This window comes from Neovison vison, chromosome 1, assembly GCF_020171115.1.
Source record: "Neovison vison isolate M4711 chromosome 1, ASM_NN_V1, whole genome shotgun sequence".
In the NCBI taxonomy this organism is placed as follows: Eukaryota; Metazoa; Chordata; class Mammalia; order Carnivora; family Mustelidae; genus Neogale; species Neogale vison.
In genome coordinates, this window is record NC_058091.1 from 231,111,944 (window position 1) to 231,128,108 (window position 16,165).

The window sequence follows — 16,165 nt, forward strand, 5'->3', positions numbered from 1 at the left end:
TAAAACAAATGATAAAAACCATATGATCATTTCAATAGATGCAGAAAAACCATTTAACAAAGTACAACCCATTCATTAAAAAAAAAAAAAAACCCTCAACAAAATAGGGATAGAGGGAACATACCTCAATATAACAAAGGCCTTATATGAAAAACCCACAGCTGGGGTGCCTGGGTGGCTCAGTTGGTTAAATGTCTGCCTTCTGCTCAGGTCATGATCCCCGGGTCAGGCTATCTGTTCAGCAGGGAGCCTCCTTTTCCCACTCTCTCTGCCCCTCTGCCTGCTTGTGCTTGCTTTCCGTCTCTCTCAAATAAATTTTAAAAATCTTAAAAAAAGAAAGAAAGAAAGAAAGAAAGAAAGAAAAACCCACAGCCAACATCAGAGTAATGGGAAAAAATTGAAACCATTTCCCCTAAGATCAGGAACAAGACAAGGATGTCCACTCTCACCACTTTTATTCAACATAGTACTGGAAGTCCTAGCCACAGCAAGCAGACAACAAAAAGAAATAAAAGGCATCCAAATTGGTAAGGAAGAAGCAAAACTTTCACTATTTGCAGATGACATGATATAATATATAGAAAATGCTTAAGACTACACCAAAAAACTACTGGAACTGATAAATGAATTCATTAAAGCCTCAGGATACAAAATCAACATACAGAAATCTGTTATATTTAATATATTTAATAATGCTACTAATAGTGAAGTAGCAGAAAGAGAAATTAAGAAAGCAATTCCATTTACAATTGCACCAAAAATAATAAAGTACCTAGGAATAAATTTAACCAAAGAGATGAAAGACCTATACTCTAAAAACTATAAGACATTGATGGAAGAAATTGAAGATGACACAAAGAAATGGAAAGACGTTCTATGCTTATAGACTGGAAGAAAAAAATACTACCCAAAGCAATGTATACAATTAATGCAATCCCTATCAAAATACCAGCAGTATTTTTCACAGAACTAGAATAAACAATCCTAAAATTTGTATGGAACCACAAAGACCCCAAAGGGTCAAAGCAGTTTTGTTTGAAAAAGAAAAACAAAGCTGGAAGCATCACAATTTCATACTTCTAGTTATACTACAAAGTTGCAGTAATCAAAACAGTATAGTACTAGCACAAAAATCAGAATAGAATAGAAAACCTAGAGATAAATCCACAATTATGTGGTCAATTATTCTTCAACAAAGCAGGAACAAATAATGAAACAAAGATATTCTCTTCAACAAATGGTGTTGGGAAAACTAGACAGAAATAAGCAAAAGAGATAAACTGGACCACTTTCTTACACCATACACAAAAATAAATTCAAAATGGATGAAAGGCCTAAATGTGAGACCTGAAACCATAAAAATCCTAGAAGAGAGCCAGGTAGTAATTTCTCCAACATCAGCCGTAGCAACATTTTTCTCAATAAAGGTCCTGAAGCAAGGGAAATAAAAGCAAAAACAAACTATTGGGACTTCACCAAAATAAAATGCTTCTGCATAGCAAAGGAAACAAGCAACAAAACCAAAAGGCAACCAAGGGAATGGGAGAAGATATTTGCAAATGACATCTCTGATAAAGCGTTATTACCCAAAAATAAAAAGAGCTGACATAACTCATACAAAAAACTCAAATAATCCAATTTAAAAATGAACAGAAGACATACAGATATGTCTCCAAAGAAGACATCCAGATGGCCAACCAACACATGAAGAGATGCTCAACTTCACTTATCATCACACCTGTCAGAAGGGTTAAAATCAAAACCATAAGAAAGTGTTAAGTTTTGGTAAGGAATTTGGAGAAAAAGGAAACCTTTTGCACTGTTGGTGGAAATGTAAACTGGGAATGCCACTATGGAAAACAGTATGGAGTTTCCTCAAAAAGTTAAAAATAGAACTACCCTACAATCCAGTAATCACACTATGAGGCATTTACCCCCCAAAATACAAAACACTAATTCAAAAGTATACATGCACCCCTATGTTTATTGCAGCATTATTTATAATAGTCAAGATATGAGAGCAGCCCAAATGTTCAATGATAGATGAATGGATAAGGAAGATGTTACACACACACACACACACACACACACACTAGAATATTATTCAACCATAAGAAAGAATGAAATCTTGTCATTTGCAACAACATGGATGGAGCTAGAGAGTATAATGTTAAGCAAAGTTAAGTCAGAGAAAGGCAAATACCATATGCTTTCACTCATATGTGGAATTTAAGAAACAAAACAAATGAGCAAAGGGAAAAAAGAGAGAGGAAAACCAAGAAACAAACTCTTAGAAAATAAACTAATGGTTCTAGAGAGGAGGTAGACAGGGGATGGGTGAAATAGGTGATGGGGTTTAAGGAGAAACTTATGATGAACACTGGGTGATGTACTGATGTGTTGAATCACTATACTATTCCCCTGAAACTAATATAACACTGTATGTTAACTACATAGGAATTAGATTAAAATAATTTTTTAAAAATTCCAGATTAACAGATTCCACACTTCACAACTGCCAGCAGGAATATGCAAAACCCGAAAAGTCTGAAAATATGCAAAGTTCAGCCCATAATATCCCCAGAGGAACAACCTTCACACTTAGCAACTCTCTGCCTCCATGACTCAGAAATGATGGCAGTGGGCTTATGTGTGTGTGTGTATTTACACATTGGTTGCTCTTTAGTCCTTTGAACAAGTTTGTTTATTTTTAATATTCATTGAATATTAGCTTGCCCCTTACTTCATTTCACGCATTTCACTTATACCCATCACACCAACTCTTAGCAGGATTTCAAAGTTAAGCCTTTGTTGGAGAATGAGGAAACAAGAAGTTTTTTCTTGTATCCCCAGAATATTCTTTTGTCTTGTGTTATTCTCATTCTGGCCTCCTACAGTCATATTTTATTTCTTTTTCATTCTTACTTTGCCTTGCATTGGCTGGATTCAGAACCAGCCACAAAAACCAATGTAGAAACAGATCCCTGTGGATCCAAACACACCCTGGTAAAAACTCAGTGACTTTACTTTCCCAGTCTTCCCTGAATACCTCCCTTCACTCCTTCAGAAGCTGTAATTAACATATATAAGAGCCATAAGTCAGAAAAGGAATCAAACATCTGGCTCCCAGAATCAGAACCATCTGGTTCCCCAGGTATCAGGAAAAGAGAAAATGGTTTTAAAAATGATTTTCCAGGGGCGCCTGGGGGCTCAGTCATTAAGCATCTGCCTTGACTCAGGTCATGATCCCAGGGTCCTGGGATAGAGCCCCACATCAAATCCCACATCAAACAAACAAACAAAAAACAAAACAAAACAAAAACCAGTTTATTAATGCATGCAGTGCATATCATTCAGGAGAAACCTCAATGAAAAGTAATTAGAAGAGGTGGTTAGATCTTGGGCTCACATAGCATCTTAACAAAAATACAATAAATTTGTGCAGGCCAAACAAGACAAAAGAAAAGGAATTTAACTTTCCGAGGGTAGGAAACTACAAGAAGGTAAATATGTGCGGGAAACTAAGGCAGCAGGCTTCATTTTTGCATCTGTTGATTCTCTGCCTCTACAACAAAATAATCCCCATGTCAAAGTAGCATATTTTGGAATGAAATATTTTAATCCCTTACTCTAGTGTTATAGAACACATTTGTGATAAATAAAATGTGCATTCAGTAGTATTTCTAGTGCTCATCAATATCTCCCCCTCTTGGACATGCAGCAAGATCTTACTTTCTTGCCTCCTTGAAATTAGGCATGGCCATGTGAGAAGATCATTTAAGTTGTGGTGCATGATTCTCCTTTCTCTTCTTCCTCTGTTCCTGCACACCCTGCAAATCCATGCTGAGATGATAGCATCTTAGGGTGGCAGAGCCTTCATCACCCTGAGCTCCTGCTTACCTCTAATGGACATACAGAGTTTGCTGTTTTAAACACTGAGATATGGGGCTTGCTTATTCGTGCAGCATAAACAACTTTCCCTGACTAATGTAAAAAAATAGACAGTCTGCTCTGAATATCCAGGATTCTAAGACTTGGGAGAAGAATTCATTTTATCAGTGGTTTTCTCTCTTCATGTGTTCTCATGACCTTAACACTCTAGAGTACATGCCAGTACTCTTGGGTCTTTATAAAACTCCTAAGGACCACAGATATATCCCAGGGGGCTACAGGGCAGTCCATGCCAGAGGAGAGGTCTGGAAGATGTTATCTGTGAGTTATGACCACCTCTTGGTCACCCCCAATTACTACATGTTACAGTTTCAATTATATATGCTCAAATTCATATGTTGAAGTCCCAACCCCCACTGCCTCAGAAAGTGACTCTATTTGGAGATAAGGTTTTTAAGGTTTTAGTTACCATTGAGACCATAAGGTTTTAGTTACCATTGAGACCATTAGTTACCACCTACCATTAAAGTAGGCCCTAATCCAATCCAACTGGTGTTCTTATAAGAGAAGGAGATTAAGACACACAGAGGGATGACCATACAAAGAGGAAACAAGAAGAATGCTATTTATGCCCCAAGGAGAGAGGTGTCAGGAAATCAACTCCATGGGCACCTTGATCTTGGACTTCCAGCCTCCAGGACTATGAAAAAAATATATTTCTGCTGTTTAAGCCACTCAATATGTAGTAATGAGAGCCCTAGCAAACTGCTACATGACATGATGCCTTCTCTACATTCCCAATACCCAATCCCCAATTTCCCTCTCTGGTCCTAATCCTTCTAAATATAAGATGCAATCAAAGTAATGGATAATAAATCTGCAAGGCCCATAGTCTTAAGTTGTCCCATAGTCTTAAGTTGGAACATTGTAAAATATGTTATGTCATCATTTCCCTTTATATCCTTGGAAATTATTGAAAATACTGTGGTTATATATTTTTGTTTTTACGTGTGTGTTTTACATGAAATGACTGTTCCTATCATAAAAACTATTGAGATAAGAACTTACTACCACTCTAACACAGTGGATCTTGGCCTTTTGGAGGGTCATATCTCCCTCTGAAACTATGATAGGCCATCTTGCCAAATTTGCACACACATCAACATGCACGCACCCATCCACAGAAATTCAGGGAGTTCACAAATCCCCTGTTGTTCATCCACATATGCCCAAGGTCCAGGAGTCCCTTTGCACTCCAGCTCACAGTTCTTGTCCAAAGAATTTAGTAAGAATCATATAATCCATAAAAGGGCATCTGTCAACTTACCCGCCAGGCTGGATTTGCAGAGTAGAAGGAGCAGCCACAGTGCCCACACCCCCATCATCCCCAAGTTAATGCAGGCAGGCTGAGGAGAGAACTGAAAACATCATCAGTCAGGATTTCCTATCTCTTTTAAATAACTCCATTCTTAGCGACAAACAGATTCTGGGGGTTTTAAGGGAGAGTCTTTGGTTTTTTGTTTTTTTTTTTTTCTGACTTTCTTTTTAATTTATATTTTTGGCTTTCATCACATGGATCCCTTCACAATTTCTTCATCAGCCCCAGTCAACATTTAATTTACCCAAAATTCATTCCACTATGTAACACAAAAAGTACACCAGCCACCAAGAAAAAAAGTACTGTGAGTTGTATAGATCAGAGACCATCATGTCTGCCTCAGGTCTCAGGCACCGCAGCCAGATGGAACGACTCCTAATTTCTCAAAAGTGCCATGGTATCTCACATCCCCATGCTTTGCTCATGTGGTTCCTTCTGTCTACAATGTCCTTTCCCCCTCATTCTTGGCAAATGCCACTTCCACTGTAGCACATGTCACACAGAATCATGTTTAGCACTTTACTTGTTGGCTTCTGTACACAGAGCTTCTGCCTGGGGGAAGCTCTTCTTACTCCTTTCTAAAGTCTAAGTATTTAAGTACCTACTGGTACATGATAGGCATACAATATTGTTAACAGAATCAATTAGAACAAAAAGGCTGCGGACTCTATGTCTCATCCCACAAAGAGATGGTGGGATAATCTAAGGATAAGGCAAATGTAAAAGTAATTACTCATTTCTGGAATGAATAAAGGACTCCACATCTCATCTGACAGATCATTATAGGAAAAAAGAAAAAGATTTCTCAACAAAATAAATCATTTGAGAAAAATTCACATGCATCATTTCTGGAGAAAACCACCAGGTTAAAATTTTCTCATATACAAACCAATTGAAATATCTTACTAACTGAAAATGCCCAGGGCAATAAAGCAGAATGAGAACTTGGGTCTGTAATGGTAAAAATACTATCAGGAAACAATAAGAGACTGGTTACATAACAGCAAAACTAACCACCTGTTACTCAATAGCAGTAGTTACACTCTCAGGAAATTACCATTTTTATTTAAATGAGCACAAAACAAAGAGAAATTTTAAAATTTTTTAATGAAGAGTAAATGTGTTCTTCAAAATTAGTTGTAACATTAATGGCGTTTGTCAGTGCCTAACTATTCAGAACATTGTCTTAATTTTCTCCATTTCTTACCTAGAAGACATGCCTTTATACTAGTCCTAAAATCATTCTGGAAAGGGAGGGAGGCCCTACCATGAAAACTGTATAAAAACTATGATGCTCAAATTCTCAATAAATGAGTAATTATGGATGTGAAAACTAAAATTATTATTCTGACAAGAGGTTTTAATTTAAAGAAATTATCAGTATTAACTATTGAATAAAACATTGTACAATTAATGATTACTGCTTGCCTCCTTTAAAATGAGAGTACTCATCTATTATTTGTGAATTTTAAAAATCCTTCTCAAAAAATCATCAATACTAAGTCACACTCAGAGACAAAACTAGAAAAAATCGCAGTAGTTGCAGAGAGGGTCATTCTAGAAATTGACACTGCCCAAGTGCTCTAATCCTGGCACCCCCTTGACTCATCTGGTGATCTCAAGTATTCTCTCATTCACTCATCAGTGTCCCAGCCACACATTAGGTATTTAGAATAAAAGATGATCCTGTCCCAACCTCACTCTAGTTCAGTGGTTTTTAACAAGGAGAAGGGAGTCAGAAGATGGAGAGGATACCAAAGTGAGCTACTGTAACTAATGGCTCCATATAAATTATCCCTCCAAATGGGTTTGAGAAGGAAAAAGAGTTGAGAACCACGATCTACTTGCAGAGACAGAAGCATGGATACTAATAGCAAATATCACATTAAGTGCAACAAGGTGTGGAGCTTCTGAGAAATGAGCCAATGACTATGGAAAGCTAACAAGCAGTGATGAATAATGATGCCCCTCATTCTACCACTTCCCTGGCCCTCCAGTGCTTCTTCCACTTGCCTTCACACATCAGAGGACCATCACAATATGACTTCTTGTGGGTAGTAAACAGGAACTAATCTGAGGTGCCTCTAAGGAACTTAGAAATAAGTTAAAATGGGAGTTCAACTAACAAAATCAGTGCACAAAGGCCATCCTAGTTATCTGTGGGAGTAAATCAGGGGGGTAAATATGCAGTTGTAGAGTTTGAGTTCACTCTAAACTCTGGCCAAGGAAATCTGGTCATAATCTCAGACAGGTGGATCTGGAAAATAATTATCATCACTTAGTTGCAGGAAACTACTTGACTGATTGTATCTTAAATGGAAGGAGACTTTGAGAACCCAAAGGACAGGTCCCCTCAGACTTTCAAATGTTGATGGTTAAAAAAAGGGAGAAGTTGGCAGAATTTATCCAGTACTATCTCCTGGAGGAAATGATGAAATCTGGTACTGGAGTGATACACTCCAAAACAGGGAAACCCATCAGACCTAACCACAGTCTTGATGAAAGAGAACTCAAAACCAAAATCTTCACCATGGCTGTGATGCTGTGAAGTCTTCTTTGATAATTAAGGGAGGAGACCATGAACAAGAGACTTGAGTCATTAGAAAGACAAGACCCTTGAGTCAGGGTGCCTGGGTGGCTTAGTCTGTTAGCTACTGACTCTTGGTTTCGGCTCTGGTAATGATCTCAGGGTTGTGAAAGGGAGCCCTGAGCCAGGCTCTATGCTCAGCAGGGAATCTCCTTGAGGATTCTCTCCCTCTGTCGCTTGCCCTACTCAGGCTCACTCTCATACTCACTCTCGCTCTCTCTTTTTAAAATAAATATTTAAAGAAAAGAATCCTCCCCACTCCCTTTGAGCACAGTAAAGGTGTCACCTGTTCTCAAGAAAGTAGTCACATCTTTAGTGCTTCTTCTGATGAGAAAATTAGAATTCATAGTTTAAAATGTGGGAAAACTCCAAAGGAATTTTGCATTCATCCCCTCTTCATTAGTGAAGCTACTTTGACATAAGATGGACTTTGTGCATCTTCTGATTGCCCTATAAAGATGTGGCATATGAAGACTACAGAATGTTCAAATAACTGTAAAGCCCTGGACAGCGCTACAGGGATAGGTACCATGGTCAACAGTGTGATGCTGCTTCCTAAAACCTGGAGTATTTTGTGGCATGCACTAGATGAAATAGCAGTGGTCACCATGACCTTGCAGGGTCAGATCGTCAGGAGCTTCAGCTCTTGGAGAGAGGTGGTGGTGAATTTGCTTGCTGCGCCCTCCCTCTCCATGGTGAATGGATATACTGTGTAGGGGAGGACTTTTTGCTCTACCGTGTTAGCACAGTAACTGGCAAACTGTAGAGAATTTTCTTTCATGAAAAAGGTGCGATTGGTATTCCACATCACCCTCATCCAAACCTACTGCTACCTATAGTGAGAATGGACTCCTAAAGCTCTGGAGACCCTAATTCTACTTTTTTTTTTTAAAGAGCATTTATTTAAGTGAAGACATATTCATGTATTACTTTTTTTGGGGGGGGCTACCTTTTCTCAACAATTATCTGAATTTAGGCACAAGAATAATCTTTTGAAAATTCATGTTCAGAAAACAAAAACAAAAACAAAAACCCATCAGTGTCTTTAAGTCCAAATGAGTAATTTAGCCTCCCTAAATCTGAGCAATTCTGGGGTGTAGAAAGACTCTGGGCTCTAGAAAATACACAGATTATGCCATGCTCTGGAGGAAATCAAATCATTTCCTGCATTCCCCAGGTCATCAGCCCTAACTTCCAAATGTAGCAGTTTTGAACAACTGTCTTCAGTAAAAAGTCACTTCCTAGAACTATAATTTCTCATTAGTGGGATCTCATTTGAATACAGCATTTAATGGAGATGCCCAGAATTCTCAAACATCACTATGAAAATTCCACATTGGACTAAAGGACTCTTAGAATACATAGTGATGTCACTTAAGTAACCCGTGGTATCTTATCTTTAAAGTATAAACTCAATAGTAGTTACTGTTATGAGAAGAAGGATTGAAAACAAACCCAAGCAATTACTGCTGACTATGCACAGTGCCTGTGGACAAGACAAGAAGCAGGAAAAAAAAGGAGGAGATGCTTCATCTTCCAGTTTCTCTTAAAAATGTTAGCATGTGAAGATGGTGGAGAAGTAGCAGGCTGAGATGATATCAGGTAGCAGGAGATCAGCTAGATTATCAAACCATTCCGAACACCTACAAATCCAACAGGAGATTGAAGAGAAGAGCAGCAATTCTAGAAGCAGAAAATTGACCACTTTCTGAAAAATAGGACCTGCGGAGAAGTGAATCCAAAGAGACAGGAAGATGGACCATGGGGGGAGGGGCCAGCTCCCAGCAAGCAGCGGAACAACAGAGCACAAAATCAGAAATTTTAAAAGTCTGCTCCACTGAGGGACATTGCTCAGGGGCTAAGCCAGGGTGAAACCCATGCAGGGACAGCATTGTCCCAGGTTCCGCGGGGTCACAGAAGGATCGGGGGTGTCTGAGTGTTGCAGAGCTTGCAGGTATTAGAGCAGGGAAGCTGCCTACAGAGACGGAGCCAAGGAGTGAGCTCTCAGCTCGGGGTTACCTTAAACTGTGGCACAGTCAGATCACTGCTCTGTGAGCAGAGATACCACAAGATCCAGGGAGACCCCCTGGAAGAGCGCAGGGATCTGCTGGATTTGTAGATTCTAGGTGGAGCTGTATGCCAGAGACAGAGATGCTTGGTCACAGGCTAGGTGAGCTCGGAGCGTGGCCAGAGGCCAGGGAGACAGGAGTGATTGAGCGCTTTTCTCTGAGGGCACACTGAGGAGTGGGTCCCAAGCTCTCAGCACCTCTTTTCAGGCCACCATTTTCTCAGGCCACCATTTTCATTCCTGTCTCCCAGAACTCTATGGAAAGTGTTGAGGGAACAAAAGCTCCAGAAATTGAACCCAAGCAGATTACTTAGCCAGGCCCCTAGTAAGGGTGGTGCAATTCCGCCTTGGGCAAAAACACTTGAGAGTCACTACAACAGGCCCCTCCCCCAGAAGATCAGCAAGAAATCCAGCCAAGACCAAGTTCACTTACCAGGCAGAATAGCGGAATTCCAGAGGAGGAGAAAGCAAAGAATGGAATTCATGGCTTTCTCCCCATGATTCTGTAGTCTTACAGAGTTAATTAATTTTGTTTTATTTTATTTTTTTCTTAAGCTAAAATTTTTTTAACTTTAGTCTTTCCTCTTTTAACATTTTTAAACTAGTTTATCTTAGTATCTTTCATTAAAAAATCTTTTTAAACCTTCATTATTATAGTCATATTTTATCCTTCATTGTATCTAACTTTATCTTTTGTATACATATAGGGTTTTTTCTTCTAAAAAAAATTTGGGATACAACTTCTTCTAATAGATCAAAATATACCCTAAATCTAGCACAGGGCTTTGTTCTAGTCTCCAGCCTGAACAAATTCTTTCCACTGTCTTTTTCTTTATTCTCCCAACCAGCTTATCTTATTAACTCCTTTTTTAGAAGTTTTTTTAAAAAATTTTCATCTTTATAGTCATATTCCACCCCTTCATCGTGTTTACCCCTATTTTATGTGTGTGTGTGTGTGTGTGTGTATTTTTTTCTTTTTTCCTCATTCTTTAAAATTTGAGGAGGTAGTTTCTTCTAAGAGACCAAAATACTCCCAAAATTAAGTGGGTGACTCTGTTCTATTCACCAGTCTAATATATATTTTTTCTTTATTTTTTTTTCCTGAACTTTTTACTCCCTCTCTTCCCCCCACGATTTGGGGTCTCTTCTGACTTGGTTAAAGCACATTTTCCTTTGCTATCCTTTTAGTACCTTATTCTCTCCTTCATATATTCTTATCTGGATAAAACGACAAGGCAGAAAAACTCACCACAAAAAAAAACAAGAGGCAGTACCAAAAGCTACGGACCTAATCAATATGGACTTCAGTAATATGTCAGATCTAGAGTTCAGAATGACAATTCTCAAGGTGCTAGCCGGGCTTGAAAAAGGCATGGGAGATATTAGAGAAACACTGTCTGAAGAAATAAAAGCCCTTTCTGGAGAAATAAAAGAAATAAAATCTAACCAAGTTGAAATTAAAAAAGCTATTAATGAGGTGCAATCAAAAATGGAGGCTCTTACTGCTAGGACAAATAAGGCAGAAGAGAGAATTAGTGATATAGAAGATCAAATGACAGAGAACAAGGAAGCTGAGCAAAAGAGAGACAAACAAATACTGGGCCACGAGGAGAGAATTCAAGAGATAAGTGATACCATAAGACAAAACAACATTAGAATAATTGGGATTCCAGAAGAAGAAAGAGAGAAGGGAGCAGAAGGTATATTGGAGAGAATTATTGGAGAGAATTTCCCTAATATGGCAATGGAAACAAGCTTCAAAATCCAGGAAGTGCAGAGAACCCCCCTCAAAATCAACAGGAATAGGTCCACATCCCATCATCTAATAGTAAAATTTACAAGTCTTACTGACAAAGAGAAAATCCTCAAAGCAGCCTGGGACAAGAGTCTGTAACGTACAATGGTAAAAATACTAGATTGGCAGCAGACTTATCCACAGAGACCTGACAGGCCAGAAAGAACGGGCATAATATATTCAGAGCACTAAATGAGAAAAACATGCAGCCAAGAATACTACATCCAGCTAGGCTACCATTGAAAATAGAAGGAGAGATTAAAAGCTTCCAGGACAAACAAAAACAGAAAGAATTTGTAAACACCAAACCAGCTCTACAGGAAATATTGAAAGCGGTCCTCTAAGCAAAGAGAGAGCCTAAAGTAGTAGACCAGAAAGGAATATAGGCAATATACAGTAATAGTCACCTTACAGGCAATACAATGGCACTAAATTCATATCTCTCAATCGTTACCCTGAATGTAGTAAATGGGCTAAATGCCCCAACCAAAAGACACAGGGTATCAGAATGGAATAAAAAACAAACCCCATCAATATACTGTCTATAAGAAACTAATTTTAGACCCAAAGACACCTCCAGATTTAAAGTGAGGGGGTGGAAAACAATTTACCATGCTAATGGACATCAGAAGAAAGCAGGGGTGGCAATCCTTACATCAGATCAATTAGATTTTAAGCCGACTATAATAAAAGATGAGGAAGGACACTGTATCATACTCAAAGGGTCTGCCCAACAAGAAGATCTAACAATTTTAAATATCTATGCCCCTAACGTGGGAGCAGCCAACTATATAAATTAATTAAGAACAAAATCAAAGAAACACATCAACAATAATACAATATTAGTAGGGGACTTTAACACTCCCCTCACTGAAATGGACAGATCATCCAAGCAAAAGATCAACAAGGAAATAAAGGCCTTAAATGACACACTGGACCAGATGGACATAACAGATATATTCAGAACATTCCATCCCAAAGGAACAGAATACACATTCTTCTCTAGTGCACATGGAACATTCTTCAGAATAGATCACATCCTGGGTTATAAATCAGGTCTCAACCAGTATCAAAATATTGGGATCGTTCCCTGCATATTTTCAGACCACAATGCTCTGAAACTAGAACTAAATCACAGGGGAAATTTGGAAAGAACCCAAATACAAAATATTAAAAAAAAAAAGTAGAAATGGAAGGAAAACTCCCAAACTTATTTTATGAGGCCAGTATTACCTTGATCCCAAACAAGACAAGGATCCCATAAAAAAGAGAATTACAGACCAATATCCTTGATGAACACAGATGCGAAAATTCTCACCAAAACACCAGCCAATAGGATCCAACAGTACATTAAAAGGATTATTCACCACGACCAAGTGGGATTTATTCCAGAGCTGCAAGGTTGGTTCAACATCTGTAAATCAGTGTGATATAATACATTAATAAAAGAAAGAACAAGAATTATATGATACTCTCAATAGATGCTGAAAAAAATTTGACAAAGTACAGCATCCTTTCCTGATCAAAACTCTTCAAAGTGTAGGGATAGAGGGTACATGCCTCAGTATCATCAAAGCCATCTATGAAAAACCCACTGTGAATATCATTCTCAATGGAGAAAAACTGAAAGCTTTTCCACGGAGGTCAGGAACATGGCAGGGATATCCATTATCACCACTGCCATTCAACATAATATTAGGAGTCCCAGCCTCAGCAATCAGACAACAATACGAAATTAAAGGCATCCAAATTGACAAAGAAGTCATCAAACTATCACTTTTTGCAGATGATATGATACTTTATGTGGAAAACCCAAAAGACTTCAGTCCAAATCTGCTAGAACTTGTACAGGAATTCAGTAAAGTATCAGGATATAAAAATCAATGCACAGAAATCAGTTGCATTTCTTTACACCAACAACAAGACAGAAGAAAGAGAAATTAAGGACTTAATTCCATTAACAATTGCACCCAAAACCATAAGATACCTAGGAATAAACCTAACCAAAGAGGCAAAGAATCTATATTCAGTAAACTATGAAGTACTCATAAAAGAAATTGAGGAAGACACAAAGACATGGAAAAATGTTCCATGCTCAGGAATTGAAAGAACAAATATTGTGAAAATGTCTATGCTACTTAAAGCAATCTACACATTTAATGCATCCCTATCAAAATCCCATCCATTTTTTTCAAAGAAATGGTACAAATAATCCTAAAATTTATATGCAACCAGAGAAGACCTCGAATAGCCAGAGGAATATTGAAAAAGAAAGCCAAAGTTGGTGGCATCATAATTCCAGACTTCAAGCTCTATTACAAAGCTGTCATCATCAAAAACCAGACACATAGATCAATGGAACAGAACAGAGAGCCCAGAAATAGACCCTCAAGTCTATGGTCAACTAATCTTTGACAAAGCAGGAAAGAATGTCCAATGGAAAAAAAAACAGTCTCTTCAACAAATGGTGTTTGGAAAATTGGACAGCCATATGCAGAAAAATGAAACTGGACCATTTCCTTACACCACACATGAAAATAGACTCAAAATGGATGAAGGACCTCAATGTGAGAAAGGAACCCATCAAAATCCTTGAGGAGAACACAGGCAGCAACCTCTTCAACCTCAGCTGCAGCAACTTCTTCCTAGGAACATCACCAAAGGCAAGGGAAGCAAGGCCAAAATGAACTATTGGGGCTTAATCAAGATCAAAATATTTTGCACAACAAAGGAAGCAGTCAACAAAACTAAAAGACAATCCAGGGAATGGGAGAAGATATTTGCAAAGGACATATCAGATAAAGGGCTGGTGTCCAAAATCCATAAAGAACTTATCAAGCTTAACACCCAAAGAACAAATAATCCAATCAAGAAATGGGCAGAGGACATGAACAGACATTTCTGCAAAGAAGACATCCAGATGGCCAACAGACACATGAAAAAATGCTCCACATCACTCAGCATCAGGGAAATACAAATCAAAACCACAATGAGATACCACCTCATACCAGTCAGAATGGCTAAAATTAACAAGTCAGGAAATGACAGATGCTGGTGAGGATGCGGAGAAAGGGGAACCCTCCTACACTGTTGGTGGGAATGCAAGCTGGTGCAACCACTCTGGGAAACAGCATGGAGGTTCCTCAAAAAGTTGAAAATAGAGCTACCCTATGACCCAGCAATTGCACTACTGGATATTTACCCTAAAGATACAAATGCAGTGATCCGAAAGGGCACGTACACCTGAATGTTTATAGCAGCAATGTCCACAATAGCCAAACAATTGAAAGCACCTAGATGTCCATCAGCAGATGAATGGATCAAGAAGAGGTGGTATATATATACAATGGAATACCATGCAGCCATCAAAAGAAATGATATCTTGCCATTTGTGATGACGTGGATGGAACTAGAGGGTATTATGCTTAGCGAAATAAGTCAATCAGAGAAAGAGAACTATCATATGCTCTCCCTGATTTGAGGAAGTTGAGAGGCAACTTGGGGGCTTGGGGGGTAAGAAAAGAATAAAGAGATAACAAGATGGGATCGGGAGGAAGACAAACAATAAGAGACTCTTAATCTCACAAAACAAACTGAGGGTTGCTGGGGGGAGGGGTGTAGGGAGAGGGAGGTGGGGTTATGGACAGTGGGGAAGGTATGTGTTGGTGAGTGCTATGACGTGTGTAAACCTAGTGATTCACAGATCTGTACCCTTGGGACTAATAATACATTATACATTAATTAAAAAATAAAAAATTATATTTAAAAAAAGAAAAAAAAGTTAGCATGTTAAATTATCCCTGCCTTCCTTTATCCTGTCTCATATGACCAAAGCAAAATCAATAGTGTGGGTGTTCTACTCTGTAGCAGTCCCCCATTATAACCCCACCCACCCTCAACACACACAAGTTGTCCTCTGGCAGTACAATTCCCACTCAAGGCTGCATCCTGGATGCAAAGTTTCATCTGATGATACTCATATGAAAATATATCACTATGTGATTTTTCCCAGGGCTGGTCCTACTTTCAGTCATTCATTCACTTATTCATACATTCACCTAACAAATATATGTTGGTACTCATTCTGTGCCAGGAACTGTGCATAGCATGGAATCTGGTTTTTAAAGGATGGGCAAAAAAGGAATAAATTCTAGGTACAGCATTCTGGCCATGAATTTAAGTAAGAACATGTGAACTCCACGGATGGGAGGGAGAAAGCAAGCAGCAAGTTGCTCAGCCTCATTCAGTTCTTCTATATTTCTTAAGTATGTAGGGTAATGAAAGTTAACTAGACTTACTGTGATTATTTCACAATATATACAAATATCTAATCGTTAAGTGGTACACCTAAAATTAATATAATGTTACATGTAATTATATATAAATTTTAAAAACTGGCAAAGAACCACAATGAGCTTTAAAGGTATAAACCCACTTGAGGTGCAG

The 16,165-nt window shown here is 38.4% G+C and overlaps 1 protein-coding gene across 1 annotated transcript in view; it reads right to left on the bottom strand.

Annotated features, from left to right (window-relative positions):
- The window catches only part of IL31RA (interleukin 31 receptor A), an 88,080-nt gene that overhangs the window by 46,257 nt on the left and 25,658 nt on the right, over positions 1-16,165 (bottom strand). The window contains exon 2 of the mRNA XM_044224650.1: positions 5,219-5,309. Within this exon, the coding sequence (XP_044080585.1) occupies positions 5,219-5,309 (91 nt within the window). The remainder of the gene's footprint in view (positions 1-5,218; positions 5,310-16,165) is intronic.